The 15,509-nt window shown below is 38.0% G+C and overlaps 1 protein-coding gene across 2 annotated transcripts in view; it reads left to right on the top strand.

Moving 5' to 3' along the window:
* The window catches only part of Bank1 (B cell scaffold protein with ankyrin repeats 1), a 264,417-nt gene extending 259,187 nt beyond the window's left edge, over nt 1–5,230 (top strand). For both annotated transcript variants that reach the window (XM_028857459.2, XM_037207133.1), the window contains exons 15-17: nt 2,183–2,235; nt 4,162–4,226; nt 4,496–5,230. In XM_028857459.2, the coding sequence (XP_028713292.1) occupies nt 2,183–2,235; nt 4,162–4,221 (113 nt within the window). In that variant the 3' untranslated portion in view covers nt 4,222–4,226; nt 4,496–5,230. The remainder of the gene's footprint in view (nt 1–2,182; nt 2,236–4,161; nt 4,227–4,495) is intronic.
* Nucleotides 5,231–15,509: the final 10,279 nt, after the last annotated feature.

The raw sequence follows: 15,509 nt of genomic DNA, 5'->3' as shown, positions 1-15,509 counted from the left end.
CTTTTCTGCATCTATTGAAATGATCACGTGACTTCTGTCCTTGATTTTAATTACACTATGTATTATACTTAGTGATTTGCATATGAGCAACCAGACTGAAAGTGCAGCCTTCTTGGTCATGGTGCTTGATCTTCTTAACATGTTCTTCAATTTTGTGAAGAGTTTTCCATATATATTCATCAAGGATAGTCTGGCATTCTCTTTTTATCATGTTGTGTCCCATTCTGGCATTAGGGTAATAATGGCTTCATAGAATAAATATGAGACTTTGTCTTCTCTTTATATTTCTTAGAACATTTTGAGAAATATTGGTGTTAAATCCTCCTGAAAAGTTGGGCTGAACTCATCAGTGAATCTTTTTAGTCCTGGGCTTTTCTTTGTGGAGATTTTTGTCAATCTTGTTCGTCTTTTCACAGAACCAACTCTTTTTTTATTCTGTGCATTATCCCTTTAGTTCCTGCTTTGTTAACCCTTGCTCTAATCTTTATTCTTGCCATCTATTGGGTTTAGGTTGTTGAGTGTTCTTCAAGAGTCTTCTGGTACACCATTAGGTTATTTGAGATTTCTCTTATTTTTTTACTGCTAGTGCTCATAGCTATAACCTTTCATTAGGGCTGCCTTAGCTGAATCCATAGGATCAGGTAAGGTGTACTATTGGGGTTGTTTTGTTATTTCTGGACTTTAAAGAAAATTTCCCCCTTGACCTCTTTAGTGCCCCACTACTCATTCAAAAGTATATTATTTAGTCTCTGGGTGTTTGTGTCATTTCTGAGGTTTCTCTTGCTATTTGTTTATATTTTTTCATTGTGGTCTGATAAACACAAGGAATTGCCCCAATATGTTTTTTTTTATTTATTTAATAGGGATTACTTTGTGCCATATGATGCAACCAATATAAAGATCTATATAAATATTAGAATGGAGTAATGAAGTATTGTGCTGCTAGTATTGTGCTGGTAAATATGTGATCTTTTATGTCTCTTAGTGTTGTATAACATTCCAATATGCAGCGTGTACCTATTTAGAGTTGCTGTATTTACTTAGTGAATGTTCTTTAGTTAATATGGAAGGTCCCTCTCTATGTCTCCTGACTAGTTTTGCTCAGCTGTCTTCTTTAGCAAGCATAATAATTGCTATGCTTGCATATTATGACTTCCATTTGATTGGTAGGTTGATTTTCATTCTTTCACACTCAGTTTTTGGATGCCTTTGCTAGCTAAGTGCACTTTTGGAGACAAGAGATAATTGGATCTTGTTTTTAAATCCAGTCAGTTAGCTAGTGATGTGTTAGAAAGTTGTGATCATTTTTCATTTAAAGTTATTGTTGAGAGGGACTTGCTTTTTCCTGTTCTTTTGGTTGGTTAGATTACAGTCTTTCTTTTCCTCCTATTGTACTAATATTGGAGGTCCACTGGTTAGCTGTGTTGGACAGCATCAATCCCTTACCACCTCATCTCTGTGTGTTCTTCTCATGGCATGAACTCTTTCACATCTTCTCATGAATGAATCAATCTCAATTTTCTCACATGTAAAATGTAAGTGAGAAATGTACATGGGAATTTGTTATGAAGGATGATAATGACTTATGGAACTGGTATCTGATTGTTGATATACATGTTATTGATAGAGGAAATTAAATTTGTGCAACACTCAAGTGATTCATATGAATGTGATAAGAAGAGGAATACAGGACAGATATTGGGAGGGAAAAGAAGAGTTTGAAGCCAAATAGAGACCTATTCAACAACTAGCCTAAACTAGTAACTGGGAGAGGGAGAAGCAGTATGACTACCCTGTGTGGCTGGGCTGGAAATGGGAGTCTCATGGTAATATTAGAGGAGGATCAGAAGCTACCAGTGGGGAGCCTAGAAAACTGTGCTTTGCAACTGACCAGTTCTGGCAAGTGCTGAAAGAAAAATAAAAGGGTTTAATGAAATAGAGGTTAATTCTAGGGTTTGAAAATTTTTATCTGAACATAACTGACTCCTCAATATACTACTCAAGTCAGTCTGTATGAATATAACATTCAGTTCACCGAGTATACTTATAATATGCCCTTGTTCTCCACTTAATAATTTTCCTATTTACTCATATTTCATGCTTCATAACACTTTAATTAATGAATAATTGAATTATTATATATGTTATTAATTGAAGAAATAGTAAAAGTCTGTATTTATAGGTAATAATGCCCACAGTGAAACTACATTGTACAATTGTCCCTTCAACAATAAGGTAAGTTGTGTTCATTTTAATTTTTTTAATACAAGGGAAGACTTTCTCTGTTGAGGAACATAATAACTTTCCATCTTGTCTGTTCTTTGAGCCAAGAAGAATCAGTAAAGTTAGAAAAGCATTAGTGTTTAAAATCCATGAGTAGAGTCGGCAGTGGTGGCTCCCACCTTTAATTCCAGCACTGGGAGGCAGAGGCAGGAGGATCTCTGTGAGTTTGAGGCCAGTGTGGTCTACAGAGTGAGTTCTTGGACAGCCAGAGCTACACAGAGAAACCCTGTCTCAAAAAAAAAAAAATCCATGAGTAGTAGCTTAAGGAAATTTACTATTTAGAAAAAATAAAAATGGAATGCTTAGGTGTAAAAAACCCAGTATGGCTGGGTGTGTCTATGAAAAATAAATGCTAGATGGCCGGGCATTGGTGGCGCATGCCTTTAATCCCAGCACTCGGGAGGCAGAACCAGGCGGATCTCTGTGAGTTCGAGGCCAGCCTGGGCTACCAAGTGAGCTCCAGGAAAGGCGCAAAGCTACACAAAGAAACCCTGTCTCGAAAAACCAAAAAAAATAAATGTTAGAGAAATTATGAGTATATCAGTTTTAAAAATATGAATGGAATGAGAATTTTATTCAAGAAGTGTAGTTCTTATGGCCAATGTATAGGAAATATATAGCCCCAAAATATTGATTTTGCAAATATGCAGCTTTTCACATCAGAGATAAGAAATTGCTAAGAGCATAAGAAGATCATTAAGCCAGGAGAGCAAAATTGAAAATCAAGACACTTCAAGACATCATAGTTAGTGTCGTGACCACAAATTCTTTATGGAAGCCACATTATTTCACATATCCACTCCGGTGACACGGGAAATGTGTGCTGTTATCAAGAGTGATATTGCCTTTGGATTTCTTGCTAAAATACACAATTAAAAGTCCTTGGTAAACTTTCTAATGAAATCATTTTAATTTTCCAAAGGTATAGGAGCCCTTCAGCTCCCTTGTTTCAGAGAAGTAATATTTTATCATGAAAGTCATTCATGCTTTAAGAATAAATTGAAGTGTTTTTGCATTTCTGGATTTTATGACCCACTGCAGTGTGCGTGCGTGTGTGTGTGTGTGTGTGTGTGTGTGTGTGTGTGTGTGTGTGTGTGTATGTGTGTGGTTCTCTACTCTTTGGAGTGCAGAATTGGAGACTGTACTGACGCCCAAGAGCTTATAAAAATACTTTGTCACCAGTGGGTGGTGGCACATGCCTTTTTGCCTTTTATCTCAGCACTTGGGAGGCAGAAGCAGATGGATTTCTGTGAGTTTGAAGTTAGTCTGGTCTACAGAGCAATATCCAGGATAGCCAAGGCTATACAGAGAAACTCTGTCTCAAAAAAAAAAAAAATGTTTTGTCAAACAAAAAGCTTAATTCAAAATCTGAAGGAAAAAAGATACACACACACACACACACACACACACACACACACACACACACTTTTTAAGCTATACTTTTGTATTTTAAAGTATACTTAAAATATAAAGTATATATATATTTACTTTTTGAAACCCATTTTTTTTAAGACGTGAGAAATTTGGAGTAAGTGTGAGTTCCCATTTCTCCACTGTTTACTCTTAAAATTGAAGTAAACTTTGAGCCAGGTGTGATGCGTCAGCCTGTGATCCCAGCCCCAGAGAAGCCAAGGGAGGAGCAGGTGCAGGGTCAGCCTAGATTCTGCATCTGAAGAAATCAAACCCTACGATTTTGATGTAGCCGAGCTTACTGTGACAGTTGCCTTTTAAGATAGAGAAGAATTGTCTACGAGTTACCTTACAGAGCTGTTTTTCTCAGAATCATGAAAGGCAGCTGTGCTTTATAATGTTTCCTTGTTGAACCTTAAAATGGAAAAGCCTTAGTTTTGTATTTTTTTTTTTATTATTAATTTGTAGTTTCCTGCTCGACTCCCAGCTGAAAAGGAATTTGGTTTCTGCTGCAAGAAAGATCATTAAAGAAGGTAAAATAGTAGTTGTTTCTTAGGAAACCTAAACTGGGCATGATATAGACTTTAATCAATCATTTAAAAATTGGAGTCTTTAAATATTTCATTGTCTTCTCTTGAAAGAATAAATGAACTTGGTTTTTATTTTTTGTTTGTTTGTTTTTTTGAGCTAAAGAAAAATGTGCCTTAAAGAGATTTATAGATGGGGTGATTTGAAACTAGGTAATCCACGTCCATTGATGATTCATTATGCCCTAATCCATTTTCTGTGATCTTAATTTCAGATTATCATAATTAAACTCAAGAATCTGCAAACATTTTGATATCTGGACAAAGCAAGACTGCTGGTGGAGGGCCTGCCCCCCAGGACTAATCCTCATGTAGATGAACACAGAGTGTGCCTTTGAGTTTCAGGATGTGTCATCCACAGTTTATTAGTGCTATATGGAGACTCATATCATTCTCCAAAAATCCATTCATTTTGCCACTGAAGCATCTAATTTTCCCATCTTGAATATTAAAGAAAAAAATCAGCAGAGTTAAATGCAGTCTAGCAAAATTATGGAACTAAACTATATAGATTATTCATCCTACTCTCTGCCCCCTTCAAATAAAAACTTACTTTATATTTGCTTTTTAAATGACAGCCCACTGTCTGCCTTTCTCACATTTAAGAATGTTCTTGTTACATCGTGTTTCCAGATAGCTTCTTTGATTTAGTGCCTATTTGCATGTACCTTTGAAATGTACTTTATTTACATTTTCCTTAGCTGATGTTTTGTTTCTCAGTGCTAACCAAACACTCTGCCACTGAGCCATATCTCCAGCCCTCTCCATTGTTTTCTGAAGTCATATTAATTTTACCAACTAATGGTGTGCACACTGATATTTCAGAACATGCATGCATCACACATTGGTCGTATTCATCCTGTCCCCTTCTGGAAGGTCCTTTTTTCATGCCTCCCAGTCCCCAAGTCCTTACTAAACGTCTTTCTATCAAATTAAAATATATCTTTACAGCTTGTGTTGTTTCTTATTAAGAGCTGGAGACTTCATCCACCTGTTCCTCAAAAGTAGTTCACTAACTTAGACTGGAGTACAAGTTTATCATGCTCTGATCCTCGTGCAAAATGTTCCTAGTACATTGAATGTTTAAAATTATTTCTGATTCTCTAAAACAAGTTTATTGGGATTAACCACTAAATTTTCCTGTTTGTCATCTTAACTAACAAACAGCAACAAAAAAAAATGGCTAATTTCAGTAGAAAGGAATGATAGAATAGAATAAATACAAATGATTGTTTTTCTAATTTCCAAATAGTGATAGGAATATCTATCTAAATACTTTATTGTGTTTCTCATATATTAACATTTCCAAATAGTTTAGTTTATATAAGTTTAGTCAACTCCTAATAGAAGGTGCTTCTGATTATGACGTGTAGAAATTAAATTCAGTTTCACATTGAATATTTCAGGAACAGTAGATGCTACACACACATTTCTATAGGCTGCCTTTGTCTCTGTAAGCTGTGTCAGCCATATATTTAGGGAAAGTAATAGAAAAAATGATATATTTTCCAGAAACATTAAAGCAAAACAGTTGTATCTTTACACAAGATTTCCTACAACAGCCTATGACCAAAGCCCATAGTTATATCACTGACTTTCATCTTACTTAAAATGTAAAATTCAATGAAGTATAAAGTGGCAACTTTGATAATTATAACATATTAATTTACTTCTCTGAGACTCAATTATATGTGAGAGAGAAAGCCTGGATTTTACTTGGCTCTTTAATGCCAAAAATTCTAATGTTAGACACTCCAAATCCTGCCCTTATCAACTGGGCTGGCACAAATGAAAGGTGACCAAAGTGGCATCTTCTCATACACTGTGGCATTTGAAACATGACTACTTCATTGAGACAAAGAAGCTTAGCAAAGGTAAGACAGAAATGCCTGGCATTCTCCATGAAGTCCCTTTACTATGCCTCCTGTCCTTGATCCCGCAGGCTTTGCCCAGTAGGGAAATGGTTAGAGAAGGTCGGAGAGAGGGGAGTGATGGACTGTCCTCTTCCCACATGTTGCATGAAATTAACAGACAAAAATCAAGACACGATGACGGAGGTGGAAGGATACACTAAAAGTTGGGATGTACAAGTTTGCACTCCACCAGCAGTGGAGGAGTGATCCCCTTGCTCTGCATCCTCTCTAGCATGAGCTGTCACTTGTGTTTTTGATCTTAGCCATTCTGACAGGTATAAGATGGAATCTCAGAGTCATTTTGATTTGCATTTTCCTGAGGGCTAAGGATGTTGAACATTTCCTTAAGTGCTTCTTGGCCATTTGAGATTCCTCTGTTGAGAATTCTCTGTTTAGATCTGTATCCCTTTTTTAATTGGATTATTTGGTATGTTGATATCTAGTTTCTTGAGTCTTTATCTATTTTAGCTTCGATGGAACTGACCTAGGACCTCTGCACATATATTACAGTTGTGTAGCTCGGTCTTCTTGTGGGACTCCTAACAGAAGAACCAGGAGCTGTATCTGACTTTGTTACCTGCTTTTGGGACCCTTTTCCTTATACTGGGTTGCCTAACCTAGCCTTAATACAAGGGGAGGTGCCTAGTCTTACTGAAACTTGCTATACCATGGCTATATGATATACATGGGAGGCCTGCCTTTTCTGAAGAGAAAGGAGGAATGGACTGGAGTGAAGAGGTTAGGTTGTGGGGAAGGACTGGGAGGAGAGGAGGAAGGGAGGGGTGTTGCAGGAGGGCTTCTCTCCAGGTTCCCCAAGGCCCGCAGTCCCACAATCTACTTATAAAATAATCACTCAGACGCTTATATTATTTATAAACTGTATGGCCATGGCAGGCTTCTTGCTAACTGTTTTTATATCTTAAATTAACCCATTTCTATAAATCTTTACCTTGCCACGTGGCTGGTGGCTTACCGGCATCTTTACTTGTTGCTTCTCCTGGCAGTGGCTGCAGTGTCTCTCCCCTTCTTCCTGTTTCCCCAATTCTCCTCTCTCTTTGTCCCGCCTATACTTCCTGCCTGGTCACTGGCCATCAGTGTTTTATTTATATAGAGTGATATCCACAGCACTTCCCCTTTTCTTCTTTTTTTAAAAAGGAAGGTTTTAACTTTAACATAGTAAAATTACATATAACAAAACAATTACCGAGCAAGAATTATAGTTACAATATTAAAGAAGATGTCCTATCTATCTTATATTTGTGAGTTTAAGGTTTTATATCTAACTTATCTTTTATCATAACTGAGGAAATTACAACTATCTAGTTTTCAACCACATCAAAGACCTGAGAAGGAACATAATGGTACCTGAGAAATGGTAGATGGATGCAAGCAACTTTTGGGAATCTTGCAAGAGTAGACCAAGACAGCTGGCAGCCTGGACAGTCACCTAATGTTTCTCAGCATTGTTAGCATATTTAAATTGGCTACAGGCCTAGAGTATCTGACAGACCATTTCAGAAGCAGGAATTCTGAGAGACCATCTTACCCTGTCTTGGCAGAGTACAGTGGTCGCTTTCCTTGTGTCCTGCTTGTCCAGAAAGGACAGCATTGCATTTGTACAGTCAGCCATCAAGGCAAGGCCAGTTCTTTGCCCAGTAGGCCATTTTGTGCCAAAAAGACAAACTTCCAAATGGAAATGTCTTAGAAGCCCAACATTCTCTCGGGATCAAATTGGTACAGCCAGGAGCAATTGTGTCTCACATCAACAGATTTCTAAGTTATTTAAATGCCATATTCTGTAGGTCTATGAAGTGTTTGAAGATCTAACTGAAATATATCTATGTATACCTAGAAGACTTAACTAACATGGCTACAAATATGATTATCATAGATGACTAATTATTAATCTATTTTTAATTATCCATTACAATTTTAAATGAGTTAAACATAATACCTCAAACAAGAATAGAAATACAGTATAACAAAATTAACTTCAAGTTTGTATCAATAAACTAAAATTTATACCAATGTAAAACATTTTAAACATAAACTAAAATCTATACTAATGTAAAATATTTTAAACAAGTTGTTCTTTAAAAGTAGATTCATTAATCTACCCTTTTATCTTATCATCTCTATATCCTCCTATATATCTATATCATATCCCTTTTCTTTTTTAGAAAGATCACATTTATAATCAACCTGTTTTAAATAAAAATAATGTTTTTTCTCTGTCCCACACTGGAGGGCTCTTTTGATTTGGGACACAAGAATCTCTTAACCATTTTTTTTTTAAGCAATATGTCTGGGTTTAGAGGGGGAGTGAGCCAATTCCACCTCTAAAGCCAGCTTGGTATATTTGGGAATTTGGGCATAGCATCTCTTACTACTTCCTGCTGGAGGGGCTGCTGTATCTTATGGGGACACAAAGAAAATTTTAGGCCTATGGGGTAGTCCATGAGGCTGTATTGTGTGAACCAGTTGCCTTGAAACCACTCTGGATATTGGATCATCTGGGCCATGGTGTCATCGGAGACCTTTCAGGGGGTCTTGGCTGGTCAAACCTGATGTATCTTAATCTGGAACAAATCCATAGCCTCTGGCTTTCTGTGGAAACAAAAGCAGAACCTCTTTTCCAAAGCAACATATCCTTAAATCCAAATTTTGAAGTCAAGGTACCTTTAAAATATACATTTTGGCATAACTCAACAGCTTTTTCAATCAAATGGTTTTCTTCAGTTACGAATATCAAAGAGAACATAATCCAGATTCTCTGTGTGGTAGCCATCTTTACATGGCTTATTTTTTATATTACCTTGAGCCTATTGCTTTAAACTGCACCATTCTAAGACTGAAATGGCGGTGTGGCTGCTGGCTCTGCCCACTTCAGCTTCCCAACATGGCAGTGGTACGTTTTCTACCAGCTCTGGGAGTCATCAAGTCTCAGAAATAGTGGGTCTAAGCTTTTATCAAAGCAGCGTGTAGCCCAGAAACCTTTTTTTTTTTTTTTATTTTTTTAAATAATAGTAAAAACTAAATCTACCACACAGCTTAATGTGCCGCTGGCAGACGCCTCATTTCCGCCATACTGCTGGTCAAACGCACACGCCAGGAAAACAAACCTGCATTTTGCGGCATCTAGCTGCCCGTATGAGACAAGAAGCAGGAACCTGGTTTTGGCTCTGTTTAGAATTGGTTATTAAATATTTTCAGGTTTAAGGTGGAAACTTGAGCCGTTGGGTGCCATTTGTTGCTGGAGGGCTTCTCTCCAGGTTCCCCAAGCCCCGCAGTCCCACAATCTACTTATAATATAATCACTCAGACACTTATATTACTTATAAACTGTATGGCCATGGCAGGCTTCTTGCTAACTGTTCTTATATCTTAAATTAACCCATTTCTATAAATCTATACCTTGCCACGTGGCTGGTGGCTTACCGGCATCTTTACATGTTGCTTCTGGCAGTGGCTGCAGTGTCTCTTCTCCTTCTTCCTGTTTCCCCAATTCTCCTCTCTCCTTGTCCCACCTATACTTCCTGCCTGGTCACTGGCCATCAGTGTTTTATTTATATAGAGTGATATCCACAGCAGAGGGGAAACTGTGATTGGACTGGAAAAAATAATTAATTGATTAATTTTTAAAAGTGAGAATGATCTGACTGAAAGGATAAAGAGCCCAAAGGATGCTGTAAACTAAATTCAGTGAATCTTTTCATGTTTGTTCAAGAAAAATGCAATCAAAGCCATGTGTTTCTGAAACCAGCCCTTCCCTTCACTCAGACAGAACTATCCTGAGATGGAACTGACATTTGATAAGATACCACACAAATCAAAATGTTTCAAAGAGTAAGTAAAGTGGGTATGTTACAGTCCCTTTAGGATATAGGTGGCAAAACACAGAAAACATCTAGCAATAGGGTTCTGTGCTTGCTGTTGTGGCCACACAACATTGCTTCAGCTGCCTCGACTTTTTAATGTAAAACTTCTCAAGGTGGTTAGGAGAAGTGAATATGATTAAAGCACATTTCACACGTGTGAAAATATCAGACTGCAAGCTGAGAGAAGACTCATCAATGTGATGTTACTGCACTGGCATGAGGACCCGAGTGCCTGGTACCATAGTGCTCACTGGGAAAGCATGGATGGGAGGAGCCTTGGAGCTTGCTGCCAGCTAGTCTTATCAAATTGGTGAGCTCCCACTTCAGCAAGAGACCCTGTTCCAGAAAATAAGGTAGAGAATTACAGAGAAAGATACCTGCATTGACCTCTGGCCTGCACACACACACACACACACACACACACACACACACACACACACACACACACACAGTCCCTGCATAAATAAATTTCCACACACATGCAATAAATAAATCAAATATAATGAAACTCATAACTTTGGACAGTTAACATATGCTGAGTTTTAAAAAGAATCCTCTCAAAGCCTATTGTGACGGTTAATCTTTTCCTATTTTTCTTTCTTTTAATTGGTATAAAACATGTACTATTCAAGATGTATACCTCTGATAACTGCTCATGGTGATCCACACCAGTATGGTCACCTCTATGTCTACAGACTGATCATTTCCATCACTCCAGAATCTTCTTTCATGCCCCATTTGATACCTTTAATTAAGCTGAACATTATCTTTTAGTTTTTATTAAATTTGTTCAACAATTTCATACATGTATGCAATGTGTTCTACTTACACTTACTTATTCTTGACCCTCTCCTGCCTCCTCCCTATAAATCCCTTCCTCACACGCATATCATTTTGTTTTGTTACCCACTAGCTTTAACCAGGGCCATCTATGTGACCATAAGTTTAGAATTATCCATTAGATCCCAGTAGACCTACTTGCAGGTACACAATTGAAGATTATGAATGCCCCTTCCCAGAATCCACCAGTAGCCAATAGCTCAGAAGAGAAGGGTCTGCATTAAGAGGCCCTCTGCAACCCCTGGCATGCCCACTCTTATGAAGGCCAGTATCTCACCTAAGCTGCTGTGAAACCATGATTTCAACAACCGGCTGTGTCATGCCCAGAAGACAATATTTTTACAACCTTTCTCCCCTATTTTCACGCTTATATTCTGTCTTCTCTTCCATGATGTTCCCTGAGCCTTAGCAGGGATGGTATTAATGTCTTGTTTGGGATGTAGCTGTCAATGTGGTGGGTAATTTTGCTTGTCAATTTGATTGGCTTGAGAGATGCCTGGAAGATTAGTAAAAATACATCTGTGGGTTTATCTGGGACCTATAGATGATCACATCATGATGGCTCTGACCTAATCTATAGTTTAATCTACTGGAGTAGACTATCAGCATGGGTTGTAGACTGTGAAATATGGGGCCTGGTTTTACTGTGCTGCTGGAGACATTCTTTTCATGTAACCGTCTGCTTCTTAGGCGCCATGAGGCAAGTATCTTCATTTTTATCCAGCCCACCCTTTTGCCATGATGCTCTGCCTCATCATGGGTTCAGATACACAGAAACGGTGAACCTGTACTGAAGCCCCTGAAATTATCAGCCATTTACCCCTTCCTCCTTTAACTTGATTTTCTTAGATACTTTTCACAGCACAAGAGTGATCACCACACTGATCTTCTCAGGCAGGCCTCTCCTAATGTGTATGCCAAATGCCCTTTCCCTTCCTGCTTTGCTCCATAGCATATATCTTTGTCTCACTGTCTATTGTAGATTATTTTTTATTGTCTGTCTCCATCATAAGAATAAAGCTTCATCTTTTTTCACTATTTTTGCCTCTGTACTTAAATTGGTGAATGCATGAAGACACAAAATAAATGGCTTAAAAAAGAGTAAACAAAAATATTATAATCATCAAAATATTTAAAATTAAAATATATGCAATATGATCTTTAGTACGGCATTAACTGTAATAGAAGAGTGGAATCTATGGAAATATTAAACAAAGAGGTTTTAGACATTAATTAAACCCTTCCCTTTTCATTCAACAGATGATTTTTGTAGTAGACATTGCTATGTGCCTTACTATTATTTAATTTATTTAAGTGGAATAAACAGTCATTAAAGAAATCAGTATACTACTATCCCAAATGCTAATATCTACTATAACAAAATTAAAACTAGGAAATATTGGATAGTGAGAAAATGCAGCACTCAACTCAAACTCATTAGGCATCCAATGTAGACAGTGTTCATAATATGTGTAACATATAACACAACAATATAGTATGGACATCTAGTAAGTCTGTTGACAATCATGGTAACCTGAAAAATAGCAAACTATGGACATTTTAAATTTTCAAACTTTTCATTTTTGCATCATTTATCTACTAAGAAAAAGAACAAAATGGCAAAGAAAATGAATCTGGAACAGAAGACTCTAAGAAGAACTTTTAGAGATACACATATTGCTGACACTGTCTCCTGGCAGAGCCTCCAAGATGCATACAAATTACTTTGTAGGTAGGCTGCAACTCTGAGCTGGGGATGTCTTTTCTTACACACTTGGTGTATGTTCAGCTTCTCTTATGTTTTATTCTCTAGACTCTCCAGATCTCTGAGCACACAAAAAGTATTCTATCCTATTAAAATAAAGTATTCTATAATCTACCATTCATTTATGCTCAAGGTTGTCTATTATAATGCCTATGTTTTATATTTTAATATCAAATTTTCTTTTCCATTCATTTTGTGAAGTTTCAATTATTTTTTCAAGGACTTATGCAAATTAAAATCTCTCTGAAAGTGAAATGACCACCCAACTTTCAAATAATTTCTCGTTATCGTTTGTAGATTGTCTTTCTCCTATCTTCAGCAGCCAATAGTTAACTTGTGAAGAAGGAAAATCCGTTCTAGTTTGCATAGGAATTGGGGGATGTATACCCAGGAATTCTCTACTGACACTTGGTGACATAGATGTCATCCTGGAGCAGTCAGTAGTCACATTTTGCCAGTGTCTGGGTTTCTCTAGTTCTTTTTCTACTGTCTCAGCAATCATTACTTTTGAGAATTTTCTCCACTAGTTACAACAGTACTTCTCAACCTTCCTATTGCTGCAACCCTTTAATACAGTTCCCAATGTTGCGGTGACCTCCAGTCAAAAATTACTTTGTTGCTACTTCATAACTGTAATTTTGCTACTGTTATGAATCATAATGTAAATATCTGATATGTAGCCCCTGTGAAAATGCCATTCAATCCCCAAAGTGGTTGTTAAGCCACAAGTTAAGAACCACTGAGCTATAGTTTTGACCAAAGCCAAGTAATACAAATTAACTCACTACCATATCATAAATTAAAAGGAAGAGTCCTTGAGATTGTAAGTTTTCTGTAGTTTTTGTTGTTATTGAAATCTAACACCCTAATAGTTGTGCCAGAAACCCCATCCAAGGACTGAGGAATCTGGATGCAGACATCCACGGTTAGGCCCCGGGTGGAGCGCCGGGAGTCTAATTAGGAGGGTTTATATGAGTGAGAATTGTTGAAACCAAGGTTGGATAAAGCACAGGGACAAATAACCAAACGAATGGAAACACATGAACTATGAACCAAAGGCTGAGGGGCCCCCAACTGTATCAGGCCCTCTGAATGGGTGAGACAGTTGTTTGGCTTGATCTGTTTGGGAGGCATCTAGGCAGTGGTACCAGGTCCTGGGCTTATTGCATGAGTTAGCTGTTTGAAACCTGGGACTTATGCAGGGACGCTTGTCTCAATCTGGGAGGAGGAGACTGGACCTGTCTGGACTGAGTCTATCAGGTCGATCTCAGTCCTCAGGGAGGCTTTGCTGTGGAGAAAGTGGGAATGGGGGCTGGGCTGGGGGAAAGGGGAGGGGGGCAGGAAGGGGGAGAACAAGGGAGTCTGTGGCTGTTATGTAGAACTGAATAGTATTGTAAAATAAAATTAAATTAAATTAAAATTAAAAAAAGGAAGAGTCCTTCTCCAAGTGACTCTGATCTGAACCAGGTCCCTAACTCACCCAATCAGAGTCTCCCTTCTGGGCCTATGATCAACAGTTAAGAAAAGGCGAACTTCATTGCAGAGGCAGAGGTCCAGCTGGCTATTTCTGTGCATGGCCTGGGAAAGAATTTTGTCTCTTCAGCCCACAGAAAGTTCCTGTCTCCTGTGTGTTTATCTAATTGAGTCTCCCACTCTTCTAGGACATGGCAATATAATTTCAGTTTGTGCCCTACCAATTTTCATCCTACTACCTGTGAAGGTGTTATTTTTGGCAATAAATACTTTGAAAGAGGCCAAGTTGAAAATAAGGTCATGCTGGAAGAGGGCAGACCTATAATCCAGGATGTTGCATGTCCTCATGAGAGGATGAGAGAGAGGCAAATGGGCATCTAAACACCATGTAAAGACAGACAAATAAATCAAAACCACCATGGAAGGCTGGAGAACTCTATGCCCAGGAAAGCCAAGGACTGAATCAATCCTCTAGAAGATCATCTAAAATGATCCAGGAAAGATTCCCCTATAAGCTGTTCAGAGGTAGCAAGGCCCTAACAATACTTGGATTTTAGATTTCAGACTTCAGAATAATGGAGAGTCCAATCAGCACCTGTTAGCATATAAATGAGTAGAAAGCCCCGTGCTATGTAGAATTGCCCTAAAATGTTAAGTATTTCCCAATGATCATCTTTTTACTCACCTTCACATCTACTGATCAACAAGATGCCCCTGATACCATTGGCTATACCATTTTCTGAATATTGCACATTCACAATTTAGAAATAGACATGACAGAGTAACACAAGATTTTCGGAGCATCTATGTTTTCATCATAATGCTGTCACAACTGAAGAATATGTAAATCAAGAGAATATCATGTCAGCTCTAGTTGCACTTGATGGACATGTACAGTGAGGGGATTAAAAGAGAAATCAAGAACTCAATAAAAGGAGACTATCCATAAAGGGCTTTAACACTCAATGTTATGGAGTACTCAGGCATTGTCCCTTCCGGGCACATATGTTGGATGCTTGATCTAAAGCTGGTGGGTCTGTCTTGGTAGGTTATGCAAACTCTGGGATATGGGGCCTAACTGGAGGAAGTGGGTCCTTAGGAGTGTACCTGGTCTTAGGTCCCTTCCTTTTTCTCTACTTCCTGTCAGCCAGAAGGTCAATGACATCCTCCACCACACACTTCTGTGACCTTCATGGTCTGACTCACCACTGACCTGGAATCATGGGAGCTGAGGATTATAGTGAAATCTCTGAAACTTTAAGAAAAATAAATCTTTCCTGCCCTAAATTGTTGCCACAGGTATTCAGTCACAGCTATAATAGAGCTGACGAACACAGCACAGTTATCTTGTTAGCTGACC

Source organism: Peromyscus leucopus, chromosome 6, assembly GCF_004664715.2.
Source record: "Peromyscus leucopus breed LL Stock chromosome 6, UCI_PerLeu_2.1, whole genome shotgun sequence".
NCBI lineage: Eukaryota > Metazoa > Chordata > Mammalia > Rodentia > Cricetidae > Peromyscus > Peromyscus leucopus.
This window is presented reverse-complemented; position numbering and strand designations above follow the sequence as displayed.